The following is a 25,883-nucleotide window of genomic DNA, read 5'->3' as shown; positions in this document are numbered from 1 at the left end:
CTGAGCAGTACATTCCACAATTTCAACTGTTACAAAACGAAAGAAGCTGTGTATCTTTTCCCCGTTTCATGTATTTATGTATAGGCTACACACCAGGATAAAAAGGATGATCTCTTCTACACACCGCTCGGCCACAGACATAGTGCTCTGTGGTGTGACATTAATGTTTTGTACCAAACATAATGGAAAATAGTGTTATTACGTATTACGTAATTACGACTCGGAAACTCGGAGTAAAAAAAGTAGCCCGAGTTCAGATCCAATATGGCTGCAACATGCATCTAAAGGGATGTTTAAGATGTAACGGTTGAGTTTATTAGCAGCTTAGTCGTTTTTCTTTGTAATTCAATCAATCACACCGATGGTATCGTGCAAGTTCTCTCTGTGGAGGTATTTTCATATTATTTTCGGTCAGAAACTATCACGTAGTGTGTTGTGTCACGTAGGCACCACTGGAGCCGTCCATGATGCTTTTCCGACTTGCAACTGGAACGCAGTTTACTCGGGTGTGATGTCATTCCCAGTTCCCACTTCCGAGTTCCGAGGTAAATGGAACGCAGCAGTACACTCAACGAATGTGTTTTTTTGCACCTCCGCATTGGCCATGATACCTGGCGATAAAACAACACATAGGCCTAGAATTCCAATTTCAGGCGGGCGCACCCAGTGACGTAACAGGCCGGCAACTCGGAATTTCCGACTTCCAAGAACAAATGGAACAGCGCCCCCTGCTGGATGAGCCAAAGCTGTTGTCAAGAGTTCTGATAAACGAGGGCGGATACCTGGGCAACCTGACCTACAAGATCTGGTACAGGATGAAGAAGAAGGTCCGCTACACTCCTGTGATTCTGGATCCATACTCTGCTCATCCAGAACTCGTCTTGTCTGAAGATCTGACCAGCGTGAGACACGGAGAGAGACAGAAACTTCCAGATAATCCAGACAGGTTTGACACCGCCCACTCAGTCCTGGGCCTGAGTGAATCTGAACTTGGATGAAGGCCTGTTGACGTTCTGTGATCCTGATACCGACACACACTTACACACTGATGTGTATCCACTGATAACCACAAAAAAAGCCATGACACTGAAGATATTACCAGCTTTTTGTAAGATCCATGAAGACGAGGACTCTGTCATTACTGATAGCAGTGATGATGAGGATGATGATGATTCCCATTTTGATGTTGATGAAGGGCTTTACTGTTGAGAAGTGACACAAGATAACTCTGTGTGGCATCATATGTATCATTAACATGCCTCCCTTTGAAGAATGTATTTCAGGTATCGTGTTCGTCTTACCTGCTATGATATTGATGAAGAATGTGTGCTTTTATTTTGTTGATTTAACCAGAAAGACCTTGATCAAATCTTTCTTTTCTTAAGAGTGTCCTGACCAAGAGAGGCCTCAGCACAGGTTACAAAGTTTCTGACAAACAACGAGCTGCCATACTTACAAATAAAGCAGCAGATTCATGACTATAATACATAAAAAGATCATGAAATAACAAACTAGAACAACAAGATCGCAGACAATCATTAATATATCAGGCACAGTGTCTACAGTCCTGCCTGAGATGTCCTTCAAGTCATTTAATGTCCTCTTTAAAACATCCAATCAGAGCTGCTCGTTAAGACTCATCTCTTCTTGTGATTCGTTCCGAGTACAGGAAGCAGCAAACGTTTTCTTACAGACAGGAGAAAAAGGTCCTGAGACCAAAGACCACAAGTCCCTGTATTCTTCTGACTGCTGAGATCAGACAGGATGAATGTGTTGCCGTGGTATCGACTCAGGTATTAATATTGATTAGTTTTCACTGTTTGTATTAAAATGTTAATTTGTATCATGACAATCACATTTTATATGTTTTCCTTTAAGTCTTCAAAATGTGACGAAATTAATCGGTTATAATAACCTTATTTCATCTTTTTTTTGTTGCTTGTCCTTTTTTTATTTGAGCATTCTATCATGTTTGAATTCCTTTTTATTTAATGTGCCTTCTGAATAAACTCACACTGCAGTTGCAGCCTCTGGCCAGCAGGTGTCACTGTTGTTTAAATGGAAATACAACAAGAAGCTCTAATAAACTATTTGGGCTCAGACTTCCTGACTTTTGTTTCAATTTCTCTTTCTGCTATTCTAAATAATGAAATATTAAAGATGTATAATGTATTTATTTAAAACACAGTTACATTTGACTGAACTCAGCCATGTAGGCTACACACCAGGCTGCATTGTTTGTGGGAATGCAGAAAAACTCACATGTTTTGAAAGGCTGTATGCTCTAGTGTTAGCAAAGCAACAGGTCAGCTTGGTGTCAGGAAACCCACTTCTTTGTCTGCTTGGAAAGGTCACTGTATCTCTGAATAAAAACACGAGGATGTGATCCAGTTTAGTGCTAGCAAGGAAAGGCATAATGATGAAGTGGATATAAGGGCCCTCCTTCTATTTATGTGTTGAAATCTCTGAGGTTAGATAAACTCGGACACTATGTCAATGGAAGGACTTGGCTTTTCCAACACAAAAGGAGGAAGTCACTGGAACCTTCTGGAGTTCACAATTACTATAATCTGGATTTAAATAGATGATATGATGGACAATTGTGACACTTTTGAATTGGGAGTCATGGGCCTAATATTATACTTACTTATGTTATATCTATATCGGCCTTTATCGGCCTTTGCAGGTTGTCAAAGAAAGAGTGCCTCGAGGGACTAAACACAGGAGTGAAGCTGTGACGTGCTGTCGTTATAAATGACTTCCAGATCCAAGATGTTTTAGTCATTTATTCTTCCAAAAACAACACAAGATACTACAACAGCAGTTATCGGGTCATCAAATCAACTAACATTATTCTTTTCAAGCTGTAAATTAAGGCAAAACGATATTAAACAGTCCACAAATAAATCACATCATAGATCAATGTTATATGAAAACATAGAAAGATAATATGCTTATGTTACCCTTTATATATGATAACATGCAATATGATTATATATAGTCTAAATATATCTTTGAAAGTCTTATGTGTCTAAGACGATAAACTGGTTTTACTTAACTTTAGTTCTGAGCGTATAAAAATATAAATTGAATTAAACTGTCACTTTTAACCTTACGAACATATATATGTAAAACAGAAATTAAAAGGACTTTAATTTAATGCACAAAATGAGGTCTTTCAATTTGAGAAAACCACAAAGTATCTTGATGTTTTATGATGCTTGGACGATCCTCAGACCTCAGCATGAGGCTCCTTCCCAGGATGCGAGTTATCTGTGGAAGTGTTCGTTGTTTATTCGGAGACGAAATGTCTGAGAAGTCAACTGTAATTCAAAGTCTAACGTAAACACAAGTCAAAGGAGATGTCCTGGTTCCTAGTCAGTGTTAACCTACAGGATGTTGTTGAGCTCTTAGCAGTTCTTTGATCCAGGGGTTAACTAAAAAGGGGGGAGTTCTGTCATTTTGTTCTGCATCTGGTTCCGTTACAAAATGTTTATGCTGAATGTGACCAAATGGTGAGACTTTAATGTGTTATACTTGATCACAATCTCTTAAAGGGGACATATTATGAAAAATCCACTTGTACAGTGTTTCTGAACATATATTTGGGTAACCTGAGTGTCTACCGAACCACAAATTGTGGAATAAATCCATCCAGTCCTTTGTTCATGGTCTTACAACACAGAGAAAAATGCTCCCTTTCAAATGTGTCTCCCCTACTTGATTTACATTGTATTATTGTTTTTTGTTTACCTGACTGTATATGTGCATTACTCTTCTTGAATAATTGCATTTAAAGAGACACACACACCAAAACAGAGCATTCTTAGCGAGCTGATTTATACAGGGTCACAAACCTCCTCTGGTGCTTGATTCATGTTATATTTTGACCAAAGCACAGCACAGATGTTTCATTTAGACCACAGGGGACTGTTTGAAAAGTTGGAAGAGGGGGATACTATGCCCTCTTTAAAACAATAACAAGATATTGAAGTTTTACATGAACTAAGTTTAATCATGAAAATGTTTCATTACACAGAATAATTACGTAGATGTAGGTGCACACATAACGATATCAGGTCATATTTGTATGATTTATAGAAGACAAACTCATATTTACATATTTACTGGGGGGGGGGGGGGGGTCTCTACTGCCAAGGTGCTTTTTGCTTTTTTATAAAAATTACCTGACATGTTTTCCACATCAGTCCGATCAGGTTGTTGGACACTTTTGAAAAACGTTATTGTAAATCCTGTTGTTTTAAAGACTTGTTTTTCTGCTCATAGCTACACCATGACTCCCTTCTGTTGTTGTTTTTGTTTGTTTGTTTTGCCTTACTAATCTGCTTTAAAACCACTAACCGTCTCCCGCCTCGTCTTCGGGCTGTTTGTGTCCTTCTGGCTTTAAAAGCTGTACAGGTGTAGTTGCATCTCATGGTGCGCTTCCTAAACTCTGACATCTCTCCACTAACACATGTCCACAGATCCTGTTTGTGTATGTGTGTGTATTTCAGGCCTCTGAGTGTGTGAGACCAGAATTTCCACCTTGAGGATTAATAAAGCATGAGTAAAATAACAAAATAAAAAAATTAGGCTTCTGGGAGCCGGTTCTTAGCACTGAGTTCAGTCGAACGTAACTATGTTTTAAATAAATACATTATGCATCTTTAATATTTCATTATTTAGAACAGCAGAAAGAGAAATTGAAACAAAAGTCAGGAAGTTTGAGCCCAAATAGTTTATTATAGCTTCTTGCTGTATTTCCACTTAAACAACAGTGATACCTGCTGGCCAGAGGCAGCAACTGCAGCGTGAGTTTATTGAGAAGGCACTTTAAATAAAAAGGGAATTCAAACATAATAAAAAAGCATGCTTAACATATCAAATAAAAAAAGGACAAGCAACAAAAAAAAGATGAAGTAAAGTTATTACAAACTGTTCATCACATTTTAAAGACTTAAAGGAAAATGTATAAAATTCGATTGTCATGATAGAAATTTAAATTTTTATACAAATAGTGAAAACGAAACAATATTAATACCTGAGTTGATACTAAAAAGCCAGGATTGGACGAATTCTTCGGGGTTTTTTTTGTTTGTGTTTTTCAAAAATTGCAGACAAACTCCTGCACACCGTCTACAATTGAACATCTTTGATGCCAACGCAGACGGTGCTCTCTCTCTCTTTGGGTTAAAAATATGACTGAAGATCTGTAGTTTTTTTTTCTTCTAGCTTTTCATCACCGTCGATTACTGAAATGACAGGAATCATCTATTTAAAACGAGTGTCTCAAACGTTTGGACAACCTGAGTATCAAACATAATTTAGAGACTTGAGTAGATGCAATGACACAAATGTTTTACACGTTGATTTAAAGGAGCAAAACTTTACAATGAGAACATTTTGCAAGTGTCTGATCATTTAAAAATTTCATGTTTTTGCAAAAGGATTTCTAAGATGTTTCTGGTTAAATCAACAAAATAAAAGCACACATTCTGCATCGTTATCATAGAAGGTAAGACGAACACGATACCTGAAATACATTCTTCAAAGGGAGGCATGTTAATGCTACACATGAGCCAACATAAAGTTAATAACCTGATCACTTCCATCAAAGTGGAAAGACTCATCATCATCATCATCATCATCATCATCATCCTCCTCATCATCATCATCATCATCCTCATCATCATTATCATCATCATCATCACTGCTGTCAATGACAGAGTCCTCATCCTCATGGCTCTTACAAACAGCTGGTAATATCTTCAGTGTCATGGCTATTTTTGTGGTTATCAGAGGATACATCAGCCCCTGGAAGTTGTGTGTGAAGGTGTGTAAGTGTGTGTCGGTATCAGGATCAGAGAACGTCAACCGGCCTTCATCCAAGTCCAGATTCACTCGGACCAGACGCAGTTTCTTCTGCACCGGGATGACAGCAGCAGGATTCAGTGGGAAGATGGATGTTAGGTCTGTGCGTCCTTTCCTTTTGAAAGAGTCTGCAGCTACACCAACAAACCAGTCATTACTGTCTCCAACTTTAACCACCCAGCTGTGAGTCCCTGTGTTGAGTCCATAGAGGCCCAGGACTGAGTGGGTGGTGTCAAACCTGTCTGGATTATCTGGAAGTTTCTGTCTCTCTCCGTATCTCACGCTGGTCTTCAGAAAGGGTGAGTTCAGGATGAGTTCTGGATGAGCAGAGCATGGATCTAGAATCACAGGAGTGTAGCGGACCTTCTTCTTCATCCTGTACCAGATCTTGTAGGTCAGGTTGCTCAGGTATCCGCCCTCGTTTATCAGAACTCTTGACAACAGCTTTGGCTCGTCCAGCTGTGTTGGAGTTTTCCCTGGTGAACGAGAGGTTCACCTCAGCATGGGGGAGCATGGGAATTTGCTCATCCAGTCTACATGTGTTTTATGGATTTGGCTTTTGACCGTATCAATCAGGGGATCATGAGGCGGGCACTGCGGGAATATGGGGCCCCGGGGTTCTTCTTCTTGGTAGCATCAACGCTGCTTTTTTGCTGTTGTTACAACATTCCCACTTTCCGAGCTGGACTCACATGAACACATTAAAGTCGGAAGAACGACTTCCCAACTCAGAAACTTGGACCACCCGAGCAGCACCTGAATGCAGCAATATAGGGAATTCATAGCTTTCAGTGACGTCATCAGCGCGGAGGGCAAAAAAACGCTCAGGAAAGTAACAGCCACCGTTGAAAACAGTGTAGAACTGCAGCATGGGCTTTTAATTTAACATCTCCTATAAACGACACATGTTTACATCACCTGACAACCACAGCACAACCAAGATATTAAGATAAACTTTGAGTTTGGGGCACTTGCGATACTTTAACAACATACGGGAAACTATTTATCGCTAGAAACGGCAAAGTCCGTGCTGGTGTTACGGTTAAAAGAGTTACCATGTTAACTGGTGACTGTCAGCCGACTGAGTCTGGTTGTCGTACGTTACGTGTCCTAAAGAAAGCCTATTTGTTTAGATTTCATTAAAACAAATCAAAGTAATTTTGACATAATGATTATACAAAAACGGAACAAAGAGACATTTGTTAGGACACTTTCAGTCGCGTTTGTCTGAAAGTCATCAGAAGGCACCAACTTCAAAATTTATATTCAAATAAATTTTGATATATGTTTGATATATATATATATATATATATATATATATATATATATATATATATACATGACCCAATGTAAATAAAAATTCATGTTTCAACGGGTGAAGTATCCCTTTAAAAGGCTAAAAGAAACTCAAGCCTGCTCCCATGCTCCCAGAGTGATAGAAAAAGTGTCCTTTCTCTCGTATTTTCAACCAATTTTCCTCCTTAAAACATTTTTTAAACTCTTGAGCAGGGTTACCCAACCTTTTTTGAATCAAGATCTACTTTTAAAGTTGCCAGTCTGCCGAGATCTACCAGTCCACATCGTGAGCCATAGCCTTTACCGACAACCAACAAACGCATTTAATTTACACACAACAAACAGAAAATAATTTCAGATATAATAAATGACAGTTCTGTGAGTCGTAAAAAATAATTATTATAGGGTACATTTTAATATTACGTTTCTTAATTTAGTTTACAACAAACAACTTTAATCTGTGTGGAGATGTTCACAGACTACAGCAGGCTGCTGTGAGATGATGATGCTTTTGTTAAATTAGCTGCAGACACCGTTTGACCGGATGTTCCCGCCTCGGTCCGTGCGGATCACGGATCAACTGTGTGCTGTAGCACTAAAAGTCAAAAGTCAAAAGGTTCGCGTGGTGGCTGGCGCTCCAGTGCAAGTGTGTGTGTTTGTGTGTGTGTGTGCGCGTTTGCGCTGTATGTTGGTGTGTCTCAGCGTGCTCACAGTCATGACAGCAGAGAGGAGCAGAGAAAAGTAGCTGCAGCTACATCAAATGCGCTTAATACTCATAGCATAGTTTGTATGACTTTTTGGTAAACATTTACCGGCCCCGGTTTTACCTGCACGTCCTTGCGCGTGCCTGCACTCTCTCTTGCGCGCGCTCTCTCTCTCTCCCGCTCGCTCGCTCTCATGCACGCAGCAATTTCATGAATAAATGAAAAATTAAATACAAACAGGTCGGAAGTATACTTGGGCTCCCCACCCAGGTATCGTCTCTGTGTGGGAAACACTGCAATGAGATGAAATTGAAATCACGTTTCTATTTTACAATTGTATTTTATATTGACTAAACATCTCGCGATCGACTTTTTGGGCACCCCTGCTCTTACGTATCAAATAACAAAGCAATAGAGAAGTTTACTAAAATGGTCTATCACGGCTCCACCTCTCAGCTGACTCACATGAGCCATAAATCCGGAAGTGAGAAATACAGTTAGTCAGTTTAGAGACAGAATCAGGAAGCAGACATGAGATTCACAGCCATCTAAGCTCAAACTTCTACTAAAGGAGGACAGAGAGCCTTCAACCTGCTCCTCCCCAACACACTGAATTTGAGCTGTGTTTTTATTTTTTCAAAAACAAAATGACTCAAAAGTGAAAGTAAACTTCTGTCAGTTTTCTCTGCAAGAGGAAGGGACTCTGTGACTGATTAACTTTTGTGCTTTTTCATCACGGTGTATTTATAGTTTCACTGGGACAGAAAATGGCGTCCCTGTTCGAGGAGGATCTCTGCTGCTCGATCTGCCAGGACATCTTCAGAGATCCTGTCGTTGTCTCGTGCAGCCACAGCTTCTGTAAAGACTGCCTGAAGAACTGGTGGGAGACAAAACAGGTAAAAGAGTGTCCGATCTGTAAGAAGCGGTCCCCAAAGAAGATAAAACCACAGGTTAGTTTGGTGTTGAAGAACCTGTGTGAGGCTTTCTTACTAGAGAGAAATCAGAGAGCTTCAGCGGAGTCTGAGGACGTCTGTCTGAACTCTGAGAAGCTCTTCTGTCTGGACCATCAGCTGCCTGTGTGTGTCGTCAGCAGGGACAAAAACATACAAAACAACAAGAGGTTTATCCCCATCGACGAAGCTGCCAAGCATCGCAGAGAGGAGCTGCAGAAGTATCTGAAGCCTCTACAGGAGAAGCTGAAGGGCTTTGAGCGAGTTCAATTACACTGTGATCAAACAGCAGAACACTTAAAAGTCCAGGCCAGAAACACAGAGAGGCAGATCAAGGAGCAGTTTAAGAAGCTTCACCAGTTCCTACAAGAGGAAGAGGAATTCAGGATGTTTTCTCTGAAGGCAGAGGAGGAGTGGAAGAGACAGCGAGTTAAGGAGACGATTGAGGCTCTGAACAGAGAGATAGCAGCTCTGTCAGACACAATCAGAGTCACGGAGGACGAGCTGAGAGCTGATGACGTCTCATTCCTGCAGAACTACAAGGCTGCAGTGAACAGAGTCCAGGACCGCTCCCTGCTGGAGGATCCACATGAGGTCTCAGGAGCTCTGATCGACGAGGCCAAACACCTGGGCAACCTGACCCACAACATCTGGAACAAGATGAAGGAGATGGTCCGCTACACTCCTGTGGTTCTGGATCCAAACTCGGCTCATCCAGAACTCGTCCTGTCTGAAGATCTGACCAGAGTGAGTCATGGAGAGAGACAGAAGCTTCCAGATAATCCAGAGAGGTTTGACTGTTATCGCATCGTCCTCGGCTCTGAGGGGTTTGACTCAGGATGTCACAGCTGGGACATTGAAGTTGGAGATAATACTCACTGGGTCCTGGGTGTGGCAGCAGAGTCCATTAAAAGGAAGGGGGACTCAGACTCACTCTGTGGACTGTTGGGAATGAGGCTCTTTAAAGGTGAATACACAGCCTGCTCTCTGCCCGGCCCGCACACCCACCTGTCCGTGAGGAAGCTCCAGAGGGTCAGAGTTCATCTGGACTTTGACAGAGGAAAGCTGTCGTTCTCTGATCCTAACACTAACACACACTTACACACCTTCTCACACACATTCACTGAGAAGCTGTATCCACTCATATGCACTGGGAACACACTCCCACTGGAGATATTTCCAGTGCTCTGTGATGGAAATCAAGACGATCAAGTTGTTTTTCAGGATAATGGAAGGTACATGGTTGATAATGTTTACACTTATCAGCCTCTCATAAATACTCTGTGGTATTAGAGGGAGCCCTAAATAATCAGTAATAAACAACAAACTTCAAATACAGTCCGCAGAGAACTCTAAAAATGGTCGGTCGTCTCTCAACCAGAATGTCAGGGGTTCGATCCCCAGCTCCTGCAGCCACATGTCAGATGTTTCCTTCATCTGCCTCTACCATCAGTGTGTGAATGTGTAGGTGTGACCTGAGGTGTAAAAGTGCTTTGAGTAGAAGACTAGAAAAGAAATATACAAGCTCAAGTCCATTTACATAGACGAGTGGTTCTCAGCCTTGTTAGACTTAAAAGCCACATAGACCAAAAACTACACAACTAGTCCCAAATGTGGCTCGAGAGCCGCGGGTTGAGAATCACTGACCTAGACCGTATATTTAAACCTAAAGGAAGATGTCATAACTTACCAAATGTATGATTTGAAGAAAAAGTGGTTCCTTTGATGCCTTTTATGATGAAATCATTTGATCAGATAAAACATGAAGAATTGGGAGAACTTTTTTCTTAAGGGTTTATTTTTAGGGCTTTATATTCCTTTTATTGTGGAGATAGGATAGATTCAGAAATAGGGGTCTACAGCCTCCGTACATGTGGTGCGTTCACTAACCACTAGCCTACAGGCGCCCAAGGGAGAATGTTTTATAGTCGTATGAAATGGCAGCACAAGCATACATATAAACACAGGGTGCATGTATAAAAATAATGATAATGGTCAATACAGTGCAAATCCTGAAAATCTCTAATAGGAAAATATAAAAAGTTTAAAGATTAGACTTTTGAAAAGATTCATGAAGATACTTATGTACAGGTAAAGACATGTTTTACAGATATAACGCACTTTCACAACCTTGGGGTCCCATGGAATTCAAATGGGGTCGCCTGAAATTTCTATTTATCGATCAATAAAAAATATATTGTACATTAAAATAAAGCCAAAATGCTTGTTTTATTGATCCTTGTAAGAAACCCAACACAACACTGCAAATTTGTATGAGTGTAATTCTGACACTGAACACTAGGTGGAGTCTTGACTTATGCTGTGCATAAAGCCATGGCTCCAGGTAATTGGATTCAGGTGTGTGTTTGGAAGCATATACAGAAAGGCCATCGCAGCCTCTCCTCCTCTGTCCACAATAATAAACACCAAAATGACTAAATTCATTTTACTGTACAGGATGTGTGGGGTCGGCAGAGTTTTGTGAAGTCAAAGTGAGAACAACATCACGAGAAGTGTTTGCTGGAAAATCGTCTTTTAATAGAAACCCATGAACAAACGTGGAAAAACAGAGGTTTGACAGTAAATACAGATGGAACAGATGTTCATATTTATAATTCAAACCCGGTGACACAAAGATAGTGAGGGTCAAACAAAGAGTGCACATGATTGTTTTTACAGAATAAGAAGACATTGAAACGTTTTCTGTCTGCAGTGAACAAATACAAAATGAACACGTCCATGAGTGAAGAGATTAAAGGCACCGCTGGCTCTCTTTATGTCACAGCTTTTCTTAATTACATGCATTCAGGCCGATTGTGATGTTTTTTAAAATCAGATAAAAAATAAAGGCTTAATAAAGGTTGTTTTTTTTAAAGTGTGTGATGTTGGTTTTTATTTATTTCTTGACTTGAAAGCCAAAACAGATTTTGGTCGAATAAAAGCAGAATATTCCACAGCTTGTCATATCTCACCGCAGGTTCATGATCATATAAATAGTTGTAGTACTCCAGACCGGTCTCGATACCACTTTTTAAAGGTCTCAGTCTTTTCTAGGAGTCTAAAGCACTCTTTATCGGTCTTGTCTCGGTCTCAGACTGGGTGGACTCCAGATATTTTTCCAAGTCATAACTATGGTTAGAAGGAAAACTTTCTAAAAGAACCAATAATTTCAATTTGTAGTTTCCCCCAGTTACCCCCCCTCTCGGCCTTAGAGGACTCTGGTCTCAGGCATGTCTTGGTCTCGGTCTCCATCCCTACATGTCTCGGCCTCTGAGCACTCTGATCTCAGGTAACTCTTGGTCTAGACTCTTTCTAGATCCCTAAATGTCTCAGCCTTGACTCAGTCTTGGAGGACTCTGGTAAGTCTTGGTCTTGACTCGGTCTCGATCCCTACATGTCTCGGTCTTGACTCAGTCTAGGAGGACTCTGGTCTCGGGTAACTCTTGGTCTTGACTACTTCTAGATCCCTACATGACTTGGTCTTGACTCGGCCTTGGAGGACTCTGGTCTCGGTCATGTCTCGGTCTCTGTTTGTCTGGTCTCGACTACAAAACTTTATAATCATGCATGGAGATTAAACGGAGACAAACTGTAAAATTTAACTGAATTTAACTGCAGAATAAATCTTGTGTGACTTCTCATCATAATCCAAAACTAAAGAGATCTTTCCTTGTTCTCCTGACTCATTAACAGAAGAGGAGCTCACCGCCACTGGTTCATTGAGATGCCATCAAAAGTTCATGTTGCCAACTTCATACATTACAAAGCCTTCTAATCCAACACGTTTAATCAGAGGAATTATAGAAAAAATATATGTCTCTCTGCTTCTTTCCTGTTAAGTATAAAACCATCATGTTGTGATCAAACATTTACAGATTGAAGGTAGGTACAGTTGCCAGTTACATGACTAAAAAAAAAAAAAAAAAAAAAAAAAAATCATCTCTACATTAAAAGATAAAGCACCTTAGATTCACACGGAAGCAAACCACGGTATGTACAAACGCAAACAGAGAACACAGGGACAAGAATTCCCTTGAAACACGAGCAGGAAGTGAGTAGTGTTGCAGTTTAACTGAGACAGTAGAATCAAGATCGATCTACAGAAACCTGATCATGAAGTCCATCGTGTATCAAGTGAGACTGAGGCAATGTGTGACCTTTTGGCAGATTATTAAGAGCTAAAAGCAGGAAGTTATTGCCGTAACCTCGGCACTCTGAGGGATAGAAAAACCAAACCAGAAGTACTCGCTTTACCAAGGATCAATTTCTCATCCTCTTCTGATTATTTTGTTCCTCATCCATAATAAATAGTTATGTAATCAGGTCATATTTATTTACAGCTTATTATTGTTTACTTTAGGATGTAAATAATACAAAGCGAGCTTCAGTTCAGCTGGTTGATTGTGTATGTGTGTGTGATTAATTTTAAAATACTCTCGACAGTGTTTTTTAAATAAATCTTTAACTTGCTAGCTGTCCATCCTAATCTTAGGTGAAACCAGTATCATCAGTAAATATTAGTGTAACAATGGCATCATAGACTGTATATACGAGAAGTAGAAGCGTCTTCATAATCTGCAAAGGGAAGTCAATGAAGGAGTTCTGAAAAGCTGCATTCTTTCAAATGGCCAGTAGGGGGAGTCTGGGTGAAAAATCATATCGGATTAATTACCACGGTAAAGAGTTTATGGTTTGTGATAATTTTACCATTTAGAGTAAAACAGACGAGACTCCTGGGTAGGGTCAAGAGCGTGGTTACCCTTTGACTGACTAGGCGCAACCATAGCAACCCAAAAATGTCTTGATAATATCACTGCTAACCTGCTACCAAGCTAATACTAGCAAACGCTAAGAACGCGACGTTTGCTAACTACTTTCTCCCACCAAGCTCCAACCTTTCGTCCAAATATGGTCATTTCTGGCTCCAAGAAACCAGCACGGTAACAGCGAAAATGAACATTTGATGATGAACATTTGTATCACTAATGAGCGATTGCTTTGCAGAATGAAAAATATGTTTACGGTCATAGTGAAAGATTATTGTAGTTGCATTGTTTGACCACCAGAGGGCACTGTTTTTTTTTTGTTTTTTGTTTGTTTTGTTTTGTTTTTTTACTGCATTTTTTCTCTTCAGTAAATCTCACGTGAATAGTTATTTAAGAGACTGGCATTGAAAGTTCTACATTACATGTTCAAGTTAAACACACATTCTGCCCAATTTATGGATAGTTTCAAGTTCTGAAATAACTGATGTGGATATCGGTATCATTCAATGTCGACACTTAACTTTGATGTGGCCGGCCCAAACACACAAAATTGTTTCTCCATAGTGTCTTTAACTTCAGTGTATTGAAATCCCACAAATGTACATTTATTTGAAGGACCTGTAAGTCTTTAGGATTTGAGCAGCGCGACAATCGGTCTACAGCAGCTCTTGCAAGTTATCAGATCCTTCCAAACCAGTGCAAGTCCAGTCGTCGTTTGTTGCCTGTTTCACTCATGAAACAACTTAGCAGCGCATTTTATTTTCCTACTCTGGGATTTCTGGAAACATGACCTGGGTCTCTTTTGTTTGCATCAGTTCGTGTTCTGTCTCGACCCGTTAGCTTGGATCCGATCAGTAAGGTCGCGTTGCTTCAGTCTATTCAACACTCGTATTTCAGACGACCTGCTATGAGTCCAGAACACAAACCTCCGATTCTGTATGTGTGGTGACTTGTCTGTCCAACCATCTGTCCATCAACCTCTCTGTGGTCAAATCCCGATCCTCTCTCTCTTGTCTCTCCCTTTGTCTCTTGGTGAGGTCGCTAGCGATAGCCAGCGCCCCTCCTTTCAGGAACCTGACAAAGTTCTCGCCAACCAATGGCCCCATTGCGTACATGCCTGGTCCGTCTGCTGCCACCACGCTGTTTGTGAACGGGTCAACCTCAATTGGGTTTCTCCGGCATGTGATCGTTTCCTCTGGGTAAATACCAAGAGGACGCCCATTGTCACCCAGAAAGGAAAGGTTGGGGTGGGCGCCAATCAGAACCAATGCCTTGGAGACTTGGACCACGGTTCGATGGCCAGAATCTGACTCCAGAACACACTTCTTATCAGGTCGGAGTGCTACGACTTTGTAGCGCGGGAAGCTCAAATAACCCGGGTAAGAGGAAGGGGATGAGGACGAGGCGGGGGAAGTTGAAGGTGAGGAAGGGGTTGATGAGTTATGAAGGTTCTGGGCGTGGTTCTGAGGTGGCGTGCTCGGCTGGTACTGCTGCTGAGTCATCATCTGGTGAACCTGGAGGCCAAAGAACAGAAAGGGAGGTTAGTTTGAGTGTTCTACTTTTTCCACATCTGCACTCCTGAAAATATGGAGATCATTTCAGGAGGACTGCTCCGGATATTCTCCTGACCTGGCTGTTCACATATGCTCCTCACAGTGGGAGACTATCTCTGTCAGATGGGAGGGGGGGGTGGGGGTGTGTCTCCTGAGGTGAGACGTGACGTAAAAAAAAAACGTTCAAGTGGCGGGCGAAGCAACAGAGTCCGCTAAACAACGCTATAATGGCAATATTTGCCTTTTTATCAATGCTATGTGTAGTTCAATTGAACAACGATATCAAGAAGAAGAAGAACATTAATGAGATTTGTCTGATATTCTTAACATTTCTTAACAAGCTCCAAACAACGGGGACCTGGTCTTCTATCAGGTCATCAAACGCCTCTCTCACCTTGTGGTACTCTGGGTAGAGGAGTTTAGGCAGCTGGTTGAAGATGAGGCCGGGGTCGTTGACCGAGCGTCTGAAGGCGTGGTAGACGGGCGTGTTGAGATGGTGTGCTGCCAAGACTGCATCAGCTGCTGTTAGCCCCGCCCCCACAACTAGCACCGGGTCTGAGGATTGGTCGAGCTCCCCGCGAGAGATGGCCGCCTCCAGCTCCCAGAACGAGTGGCAGACGTAGGGCAGGGACTCGCCCTCAACGCCGAGCCTGGCCGGGATGTCGTGGGTCCCCGTCGCCAACACCACATTGTGGGCCAACAGCGAGAAAGGCACTTCCTCTGACACGGAGGAGCCGTCTAACGGGAGGTGAAGAGAATGCAGATTTAAGTCACTTCCGCATTGGCAAAGAGGCCATATCATGTTATAAGGAGTGTATGTGTTAACCCTACCTCCCAGCTCTTCCCCCTCTCTGCGCTGAAGGCCTGTCACCCTCCAGCAGGGCGGCGACCCGTCATGGTTGCCTGGCTGCCTGGTTACCGAGGTGACCGTGGTTCCACAGGCAAAGCTCTGCTCCAGGGACATCTGTGAAACGTAGTGTTGGTAGTAGGAGGCGATCTCTGCTGGTGTGGCACGGTCATTACGTACATTTCTGTTATCAAAATAAACATCAAATTAACTTTTAATACATAATACATAAAAAGACATGATGACATTGCAGGATATATTAGAGACATTATCAGGGCTGACAAATCATTGAACAGATTTTGTAGAGTAAACATGATATTGTTTTTGTACATTTCAATATTTTTAAGAAGTCCTGAATAGGAAGTATTAAAGGCGTATTAAACAATCTGAGAGGAGAGTAAAGCATGATCGCACATCCTCCTCTGCGTCTCCTTTTTCTTTATGCAGTAATTAAAGGAAGACGTGTAACTTTTAGATCTAGTAGATGTCGCCCTTGGTCACCAGCATGAAACCAAAACAAACTTCTGTTAGGCCACACCTCCTCCATACTGAAGCCTCCGCTCTCCTCCAGAGACACACCTCCAACCCCCCTCCACTCGCATTTGGACAAAGGAGTTTAGCGCAAAGGGTGGATAATATCGACCTAGGCTCGAGCTGCAATCCCCTGTGTCCTGCATTGTTGCTAGCATGCTAGTGTTAGCGCTCTTTAGTTAGATTGTAGCTTCAGATTACTTTTAAATTGACACAGAATGAGCGTGATCTAAAAACTCTTACTAACACCCAAATAATCAGTGAGTATGTTCTTCTTCTTCTCTCTACTTCTTGACTAAAACAGCTTTTATACACAAGGGGAGGAGCCGGGAGGTCCATGTAAACACGGATCTCACAACAACACAGCCAGCGGGACTCAAGCTTCTCACTCATTGTAAACAGTCATGACTCAGAGACACATTTACACAGGATAGACTGGATTTATGATTTATTTATGTGGAAAATGTTGCACACTTTTCCTTTAAATAACTCCTACTGTGTCAAATATAATATCTACTCAGTTTTCATGTTTTTCAATAACAAACCTGCGTTTCTCTCTCATCCAGTCCTTCAGTCCAAGTCCAGGAAGCTCCATCCAGTTAGCCAGGCTCAGAGTTAGCATCGAGCCCTCCATAGCCTGAGAAATACAACACACACAAATCACTCAGCTGTATTTATCAGTCATGTGCATTTACAGAGAGCAACGTTTCAGAGATTTCGAATGGATTAATCTCTTCTGTTTAGTCAAATATTGAGCTGCGGTCACGTCCGCCTCGTAGAGTCATGTGTACATCACATTGTCCTCGTGTGCAAACAAGCAGGTTACAAGGAGACACAAAGCCTATTTGCACACATTATCAAAACGTCTGCATATTCAAGGTCCAAAACAAACGCTCTGTTGTTTGTGAGGTTTAAGCGTGTCAGGAGGTTTTATGACTTTATTATGCAAACACACCAAGCTGCGACTTCCTTGTACCGTTACTGCATCTCAACAATCAAAGTATCATTCATTGGCTGGTTTCTTACATGCCAGGCTCCTCCGGGTGGACCCTTCCCCAGCACCAGGTGAGGGATGGCTCGCTCCGGCTCGTATCGCCAGTCCAGCGGAGACGTGTGGTCCAATCCGAAGTCGCTGTCGGGAAGCAGCAGCGAGTCAAAAAGCACCGCCACGGGATTGGACGACCTGCCCTCTAATCCCTCGCACAGGTACTCCAGATCCTTCAAGGAGAGAGAGCAGACACTTCTAGACACTGACTTGAAAACACAGAAACATCCTGTGTGTGTGTGTGTATTTAAGTGTGTGTGTGTATTTAAGTGTGTGTGTGTCTGCGTGTTTGTTTTTGTTTGAGTGTGTGTGTGTGTGTGTGTGTGTGTGTGTGTGTGTCTGTGTGTTTGTTTGTGTGCGTGTTTGTTTGTGTTTGAGTGTGTGTGTGTGTGTCTGTGTGTTTGTTTGTGTTTGAGTGTGTGTGTGTGTGTGTGCATGTGCGTTTGTGTGTGCATGTGCGTTTGTGTTTGTCTGTGTGTGTGTGTGTGTGTGCGTGTGTGCGCATGTGTGTTTGTGTGTGTGTGCGCGCGTGTTTGTGTCTGTGTGTGTGTGTGCATGTGTGTTTGTGTTTGTGTCTGTGCGTGCGTGTGTGTGTTACCTGCTCCAGCAGTGACAGGTGAGGCTGCTCTCCCAGCTTGCTGTTCAGCAGGGGGTTGGGATGTGTTGCCTCAGGTGACAGGTAGGGGGTGTAGCCCGACAACAGGTACGACAGACAGATCCCTGAAGGGCCGTTACCTTGGAAACAGAGGGGGGGGGGAGAGGGGGGAGGTGAGTGAGTGAGTTTTGACAGGACTGTGTGCTTGTTGTTTGCAATGTGAGTGGTTTTCCAGTTGCACTAACCACCCCATATACAGTAATGATCTCGTCGCCTTGTGTATGAGCCCACATAGAGTGGTTGCTATGGTTACACCTGCACAAAAGGGGGTGACTTAAAATAAGGAATTAAGGAATAGGTAAGAAAGAGAACGCGATGAGCATGCTTTACAAATATACATCAGCACATGTGAAGAAGGATTTATAAAATCAACGGGACTGCAGCATGACTCAGCAGGTTTAAGGGCCTCACAATGACTCGGCACAGCTTCAGAGGCTGTGTGAGGAGCAGTGAAAGTGTTTTAGTCTGCTCACGGTGACTCATGGAAACCACACGTTCTCTTTTTAGGAAACCAGCCGAGAGTTGAACGGCAAAAATAATAACTTAATTTATGATAAGGATTTATAATCATCATGACAATGCACAATATGCATGAGTGTGCATGTATGTGTGTGTTTGTGTCTTACCGATGATGACCACAGGTAGAGTCTCTCCAGGGAGAATTTCTTTGTCGTGAAGATCCATTTTAACTGAGGAGAAAAACAAAATACCGGCACAATTATTATTAAAACTTTTATCAATAATTCTGCCACCTCACTGCTGTCGATGTTTTCACCACCATGCTGTCAGAAGAGAAAGTGGAGTAAGGGTGAATCAGATCTGCACAGTCACTTTATAAGCACCAATTAAAGTCATTACAATTAAAGTGCATGAATCAGCTACACCTAAACCTCCACTACAAGACGGTGACTCATCAAAAAACAAATACACAGAAGCCACAAACTTTTATCTGTATGATTTATTGTTTTTATAGTGTGTTGTTGTGTCAAGATGTGTAAAGTTATCATCATTATGTAGAGGAGAGGAAAGTAGAGGAAAGTAGAGGAAGGGGGAGTCAGTTAATCATTTAAACCGTCATGAGTCAGTACATTTCCACTGACCTCTGACACACACACACACACACACACACACACAAAGACACGTACACACTTCCTCTGTCTGTCTGACCTCATGGTTTAACATAGCAACATGGCCGTGAGCAAACAAAGACACCAAGATATGACGGTTAATACAAGGCACAAAGTGAATGTGTGTGTGTGTGTGTGTTTTGTGACCTCAAGGGAGTGAGTCCAAGCTAGCAGAGATCAAAAAAGGAGATCTGACATGCTTTAAAATATCAGAAAACAAAAAAAAACACCATCAATGAGTCTATAAATCTGGATAATTAACGACTTAAGTGTTTGGATTATCAACCCCCGATACGATGTATATATCACAAAACGATCTTTTAACGATTCTTTAGTTTTTTAAGAAGACGTGAAATTGAAGATAATTTATTCATAATTAATTTTCATTCTTTGACAATGATTTTGTATAACATCCATTTTCTTTATAACAATAAGTACTACTCTTTGAATACAAGGTTGTAAAAGGTGCTAAAGACGTCAAACAAGTGAGGACAAAAAGCAGAGCGCTCCCTCTGTTGGTCAAAAAGAGTATTGCAAATATAAAAAATGTTCAAATCAATTTAAATTGTCCATATTTGTGTTGATGTCTAATTGTAGTGTGAGGCATTGTTACAGCCGTACTGAAAATCACTTTTATAGCATCTAATAAATCACTTAAAATGTAGAAATGCGTCCAATAGAAACCATTAGAGGCGCCATGTAGAAAGGTCCTTGAGCGAGACACTTAACTGAAAGTTGGTCCGGCTGCTTTGGGATCGAACCGACTCTACCACTGAACCACAGCCGCCCCAATCCAAACAACTAGATCTCAAAACTGGGTCACTTTACCAATACCAAAGGTCAGGGGCGCCCATGTACAGAGGCAATAGTACTCGTCGCAGAGGTCTTGGGTTCGAATCCCAAAGACCCAACCTCCTGTTATAAAATCTGTTAATGGTGGGTTTTAGTTTGCATTGAAAAATAATTAACCTTAAGTTGATTCACAGCAATTAAGAAAGCAATGTAGTGCTTTGATAACGATTGATAATTAAGGGGCGGCTGTGGCTCAGTGGTAGAATCAGATGTCTTTCAACTGGAAACACATCAGGAGGATTTTCAAACGAGTTTTGTTGCTGCAATATTTCTTCTACATGCCATGAAAGCCAAAAAAAGTTTAGATTCTCGGTTTAGTCTAAATTTGTAAAGACTTCTTATGAAAAGCCCTTTTAATCCACACAGAATAAATACGAGTAATAAATCATGTATGTGTCACATGATAACAGGCATAAACTCGGCCAAACAACACACACACGTTCAGTGAGCCGATCATATGATGCACAAAGCCTGAGGAGTGGGCCTGCAAACAAACAAACAAACAAACAAACAGACGGACGGAGCGGAGCGCCTCCTCTCCTAAAGGTAAATCTGAATACAACACAAAGGTGTCGGGTCTTTAAAAAAACATGAGAGAGCCGCCTGAGAAACAGGATCCTGTAAAAACATTTAATCTGACCCTCTAAAGGTGACACCAACGTCTGGATCAAGTTTCATGAAAAAACACAAAACACTGTCTGGAGTAATTCATAAACTGTCACAAAGATTTTACAAGAACGCAGTCTTTAATTCTGCTAACTAGATTACTTCTTGTTACTGTGTGTGTGTGTGTGTGTGTGTATGTGTGAGCATGTAAACACTCCTGAATGCAACACGGTGTAAGAGGCGTCTGGCGTTGGCAGGAGGGTGTCAGACGGACATGAAACAGTGAAACATAATAGAGACCATGATGTCAGTTCTGATCTCACACTCGCAGAGGGACAGGCGGCAGCGGGGGGGGGGAGTGGCTGCAAAGCGAGACGGCAGTTAAACAAACTGCAGAGTCATGCTTACACAGGCAGACGGAGAGACAGAGTTACAGTGAAGAGCGAAAAGAGAGGTGGACAGCGATAAAGAAAATGAGACGGGGAGAGAGAGAGAGAGAGAGAGGGCGAGAGAGGAAAAAATGCAGAAAGAGGAAAGCCGCGAAATTCTTGTCGGGAAGATAAAGGAGGTTACATAAGGGCAGTGCAGAGGTTGGCGCGGGGCCCAGATAAGAGTCTGCTTCACTGCCAAAGGGAGTAGAGCGCATACACACTGTACACACACACACACTGTACACACACACACACACACACACCAGGACTTCGTGCAGCCCCACTAGCCCAATTTCCTTCAGGGCTCAGGTTGACAGGATCATTTGGTTTTACTTCATTCTTTGGCAGAAACGTCAAGTTTGTCTGCCAGGAGTTGACCAACGCCTGACTTACAGTAAAAAGCCTCAAAGCCCGACAGCCAATGAAAGTCTTTGTCTTCTCCCTTCATTCATTTAGTCTTATTTAGACACACCTGTTTTATTTCAGTGTATTTTTATACCTTTGGCTCTTTTGCATCTGATTTGTTTATTTGCCTTTCTCTCGTGGAAAGGTGTGGAAGATGAATTTCTACAAACACAGAGAGAGAGAGAGAGAGAGAGAGAGAGAGAGAGAGAGAGAGACATTCCTCAGCAGAGAAAGTGTGAAAGTGTGGGGAGTGACATGCTGGGAAAGGAGCCACAGGTCGGCTTCAAACCCCGGGCCGCCCACTTCAAGGACCACAGTCTTTGTACATGGAGTGCTCACTCCTGCACACTGTCCAACTCGTGACTGAAAACCAGCATGGAAACTGGACGAGGTGTTTTGATTATTATCTTAAGACTGAAATGTGATCGAATAATAATGATAAAAGGTAGCATGACTCCAAATAAAACAAGATGTTCATCACAACATCGCCACTTCAGTTTCCACCCGAGATGAACTCTAAGGTCGTTCAGATCACGTTTTTTAAGTCGCTCACAGACCGACCGTCTTCTCAGCAGGCGGCCAATCACAGCATGACAACAAATGAATGAGACATTTTACAGGAAACCCCAAACTTAATTTTTTTTTCTGACTTTTCCCTGGGAACGTTTACATTTTTAAAACTTTATTCTTTAATTTTTGAGTCTGTCTGTGAGTCTTTACAATAAAGATGAATAACATGTTAACACCAGTTTGAATGAGACTTTTGAAAATAAAGGAAATCCATCGATATCGTCCAAAATGTGGTGAAAAATATCGGATATTGGAAAGAATAATGGTGATAAAACGTGCACATTCAGCTCAGTTTTTTTCTGCAACAGAAGTTTGTCAGGAGGCTGGACTCTTTTCAAAATGCGTCTTGATTGATCCAAAGTTGGAGACATTGTTTCCAACATTGCAATCGCCATCGTTGAGCTTCAAAAAACCAATGGGTGACATCACTGAGATGAGGTTGATGTTATAAACAGTCTGGTTTGTCTTCTATGTGAACGCTGCTCCCAATCAGCGGCCCATCGAGGGACTCATAAAACAGTCTGAATTAAATTTGATTAAATTGAATGTTAAGTGGAGGATGACTCGTTTGTTTTGAAGAATTATTTTTGGGGCTTGTTTTACGTCTTTATTTGAGATGACGGTGGACGGAGAAGGATATCTGAGAGAGAGAGAGGACAGACATGAACGCCACGTGTAGGACGACGAGTTCAAACATTCATTCATCTGATCAGCCGTTATAACAGCGCCTCCAACGATGACACAGCAGGTCCTCGGCACGTGTGCATGCATGACTGCCAACACGTTCCTGTGTGTGGTGGCGTGCACAATCATTCTTTGTGATGCACACCTCAACCATTAAAAATAATCACGAACACTCAGAGTTCACTTCCTCCTCCTCCTCCTCCGATGATGATGTTGATGTTGATGCAAGGTGTGTTTTTAAATTCGTCACTCGCTCTCACAAATCACCACATGTGCTGCACTCTGCACTTGTTACCTCAAAGCCAGGTTCACAAAGTAAAACACGACTTTAAACGCACAAAAGCTGTTCACAGTCGCCCATCTTTCAAAATCAAAACGAACCCTCGCTGCCTTCTTCGACATCTCTACTGATGAATTTCTCCACTTTCAACTTCTCTTTTTTTTTCTCTGTAAAAACAAAAAGCAGGTGGCTCCAGCTGGTCGTCTTTCCCGTTACATAACGCCGCTCTGACTCTGGCTGTAACGCACACACACACTCTCTGAGACGCTCCATATGTCACCTGCACAGACGTCGCCCTGAAATCATTCTCGGGCAGGCCGCCCCGCCCATCTGCCAAGACCAGACGGGTAATGAGATTTTAATTACTGGTACGCTGGACTCTGTGGAGGCCGCCGAGAGATCCAGAGAGGACGCCTGATTGTTCCAAATAAACATAAGGAACCGCTTTTTCTACAAAGGTTACACGTTCACAAGCGAGGATTTGCCGCTTTTTTTCCCTCTGATTGTAAACTGAACTGTTTGAGGTTTTGAACTCTCACTCTCCATTTTTCTGCCTCATTTACACCTTTACATTTTCTTATTTAATATCTTAGACTTTTCAGATCTTCATGTCTGTTAGAATATCTCTAAATAAAGCGACTAGAGGAGGGAAACGACCCCGCTCTGTTCACTCATGTCACAAGGTACGATGACAGTGTTTGTAATTCCTGCTTCCTTATTCCAGTTTAAATAAAAGCTCCTTCTCTTGTTTCATTCTCTTAAGGCGGCTGAAGTACCTGAATCTACACGTACAAGAGATGTAACTCACTTGCATAAACACACAGCAGGAGCCAAGAAAATGACCATTAAACTCAGCTGAACAAAGTTAGTTTTTATTCCCGATAAGGCTGTCAAACTGTTTTTTTTATCAAGTGTCATCGCTAGATTTCCATAATTAATCTCCATTAATTGCATCTTTGGAACTCCATTATTTGAGGCAGCAATGTCGTTCTTTTCAATCACTGCGACTACAGGGAGACACTGAGGAGGCGGATCTACGGTGCGCCCAAAGGGTCAAAATGCATTTATTTTAGCCCCTCATTAATCACCATTAACTAGTTTATGCTTGCAGCCCTAATTTTTGGATTCACGCACGGGAGATAGATTTAACTTCCCCGTCTTTCATAAAGTCTTTGTCGCGCGAGGTTGTCAAAATGTTTTCGATAACATGTGTTTAAAATGATTTAATATTGGTCGTTTTTAATAGACGAGAGTATCAAGCTTTAAATCAAAATACAGAACCTCAGTCTAATTTCTAATTCCAGAGAAAACGTCTAAAATCAACTCGATATCACAGGAACAGCATTGTTATCTTGAGATAAGAAAGTCGATATCAAGTAAAGTCAAATGGCAAATTCAGGCCTCCGTAGAAACATGTAAAGTAAAAAAAAAAAAGACAGTTTATTCATGCAGACACATCATGTGCATCCCTCTTTCACAGTCCCTGCACCAGTAAAGATATGGAACCGATTTAAGAACAAGAATAATGAATAATTTGCCGGTAATCTGTTTAATAAAATGTTACCAAACTCTTATGTAACAGCATCGTATCGTTCTTCCAGATATTCATACCATGACATTCAAACCATGCCAAGGGTGCAAACAAAGTGTCAACTGAGCTCCATGTTTGCTTTCTGCCACATTTAAAGTGATAAACACACTAATGCATGGATTGGTTTGAATGCATAATGCATGTTTAACTGTGTTGGATCTACTTTAAGTGTATTTTCAGTGCAGGGCTTCCACCTGTAATAAACGATCTTTGAACCATTTCTATACGTTTAGAGACATATGGGAGTCTTTTTTTTTAGCGAGTTGAAGAATAAACAAGGATTGTCTGAATATGTAACTGTGTGTGTGTGTGTGTGTGTGTGTGTGTGTGTGTGTAGCCTGGACCCTCACACTGGCCGTGAACTGAATGACTCACATCGCGTCAGTTTGAGCAGAGACCTGCACACACTGAGCTGATCTCACACACACACACACACACACACACACACACACACACACACACACACACACACACACACACACACACACACACACACACACACACACACACACACACACACACACACACACACACACACACACACACACAAGCCTACTGAACCTGTTAAAGAAGCTTAATGACGCCACTCTGACTCATCTGTAACCCCCTGCCTCACCAAACACTCACAGAAACACACACTCCATTTCCCGCATGCGCACGCACCTCTTTTATTATATGAACCCAAGATGAAGGTTACTCACTTTATTTCCTGGCGATGAGGCTTTCTGTGTCCTCTTCCAGCTACCAGAGCCTTCCAGCGAATAGAGATTAACCAGTGTGTGTCTTCTTTGCTTCCCCTGCAGCCTCTCACTGCCTCATTCCGCAGACTCGCTCGAAGCTTTTTGTCCGCTTTCTTCCGTACATGTGCTGCGCAAACCTCCAGCTGCGGCTCAGAGCTGCACATTCAAGGATTATATACCGCTATAGCAGCCGGGCCATCCGACCAATCAGAAACCACCTCGCAGCCGGTGCCCTCCTCGACACCCCCGCTAAGCCCCGCCCACCACCCGGCGCCTGCGAAGATCGTCTGTGAGCGCGAGGTGCTGGAGCAACGAGCGTGGCGAGGATGACGTAATAGTGAATGTTACAGTTTGGTAACAGGGAGAGGGGACCAATCAG

The 25,883-nt window shown here is 42.1% G+C and overlaps 2 protein-coding genes across 2 annotated transcripts; one reads left to right on the top strand and one right to left on the bottom strand.

The window, feature by feature from the left end:
* Positions 1-8,638: 8,638 nt before the first annotated feature.
* LOC136179263 (zinc-binding protein A33-like) lies at positions 8,639-11,135 on the top strand. Its single transcript, XM_065955238.1, has 2 exons — positions 8,639-9,853; positions 11,124-11,135. The coding sequence occupies exons 1-2, from the start codon at positions 8,639-8,641 to the stop codon at positions 11,133-11,135; spliced, it is 1,227 nt and encodes a 408-aa protein (XP_065811310.1).
* A 202-nt stretch (positions 11,136-11,337) lies between these two features.
* osgn1 (oxidative stress induced growth inhibitor 1) lies at positions 11,338-25,669 on the bottom strand. Its single transcript, XM_020652162.3, has 8 exons — positions 25,466-25,669; positions 18,845-18,907; positions 18,162-18,298; positions 17,545-17,736; positions 17,064-17,155; positions 15,972-16,171; positions 15,535-15,878; positions 11,338-15,101 (listed from the first exon to the last, which is right to left on the bottom strand). The coding sequence occupies exons 2-8, from the start codon at positions 18,900-18,902 to the stop codon at positions 14,493-14,495; spliced, it is 1,632 nt and encodes a 543-aa protein (XP_020507818.1). The 5' UTR covers positions 18,903-18,907; positions 25,466-25,669; the 3' UTR covers positions 11,338-14,492.
* Between the last annotated feature and the right edge of the window lie 214 nt (positions 25,670-25,883).

The sequence above is a fragment of the Labrus bergylta genome, chromosome 5 (assembly GCF_963930695.1).
Source record: "Labrus bergylta chromosome 5, fLabBer1.1, whole genome shotgun sequence".
Classification (NCBI taxonomy): Eukaryota; Metazoa; Chordata; class Actinopteri; order Labriformes; family Labridae; genus Labrus; species Labrus bergylta.
The sequence above is the reverse complement of the archived record's forward strand: the minus strand, read 5'-3'. Positions and strand labels throughout refer to the sequence as shown.

Excerpts from the sequence above, each read along its gene's own strand:
- osgn1 (XM_020652162.3), bottom strand. The coding sequence starts at position 18,902 with ATGGATCTTCACGACAAAGAAATTCTCCCTGGAGAGACTCTACCTGTG. Across the intron at positions 17,156-17,544 it reads CACCCGGAGGAGCCTGGCAT|GCTATGGAGGGCTCGATGCT; the intron begins GTAAGAAACCAG and ends TGTATTTCTCAG. Across the intron at positions 16,172-17,063 it reads TGGATGAGAGAGAAACGCAG|AAATGTACGTAATGACCGTG; the intron begins GTTTGTTATTGA and ends TTTTGATAACAG.
- LOC136179263 (XM_065955238.1), top strand. The coding sequence starts at position 8,639 with ATGGCGTCCCTGTTCGAGGAGGATCTCTGCTGCTCGATCTGCCAGGAC.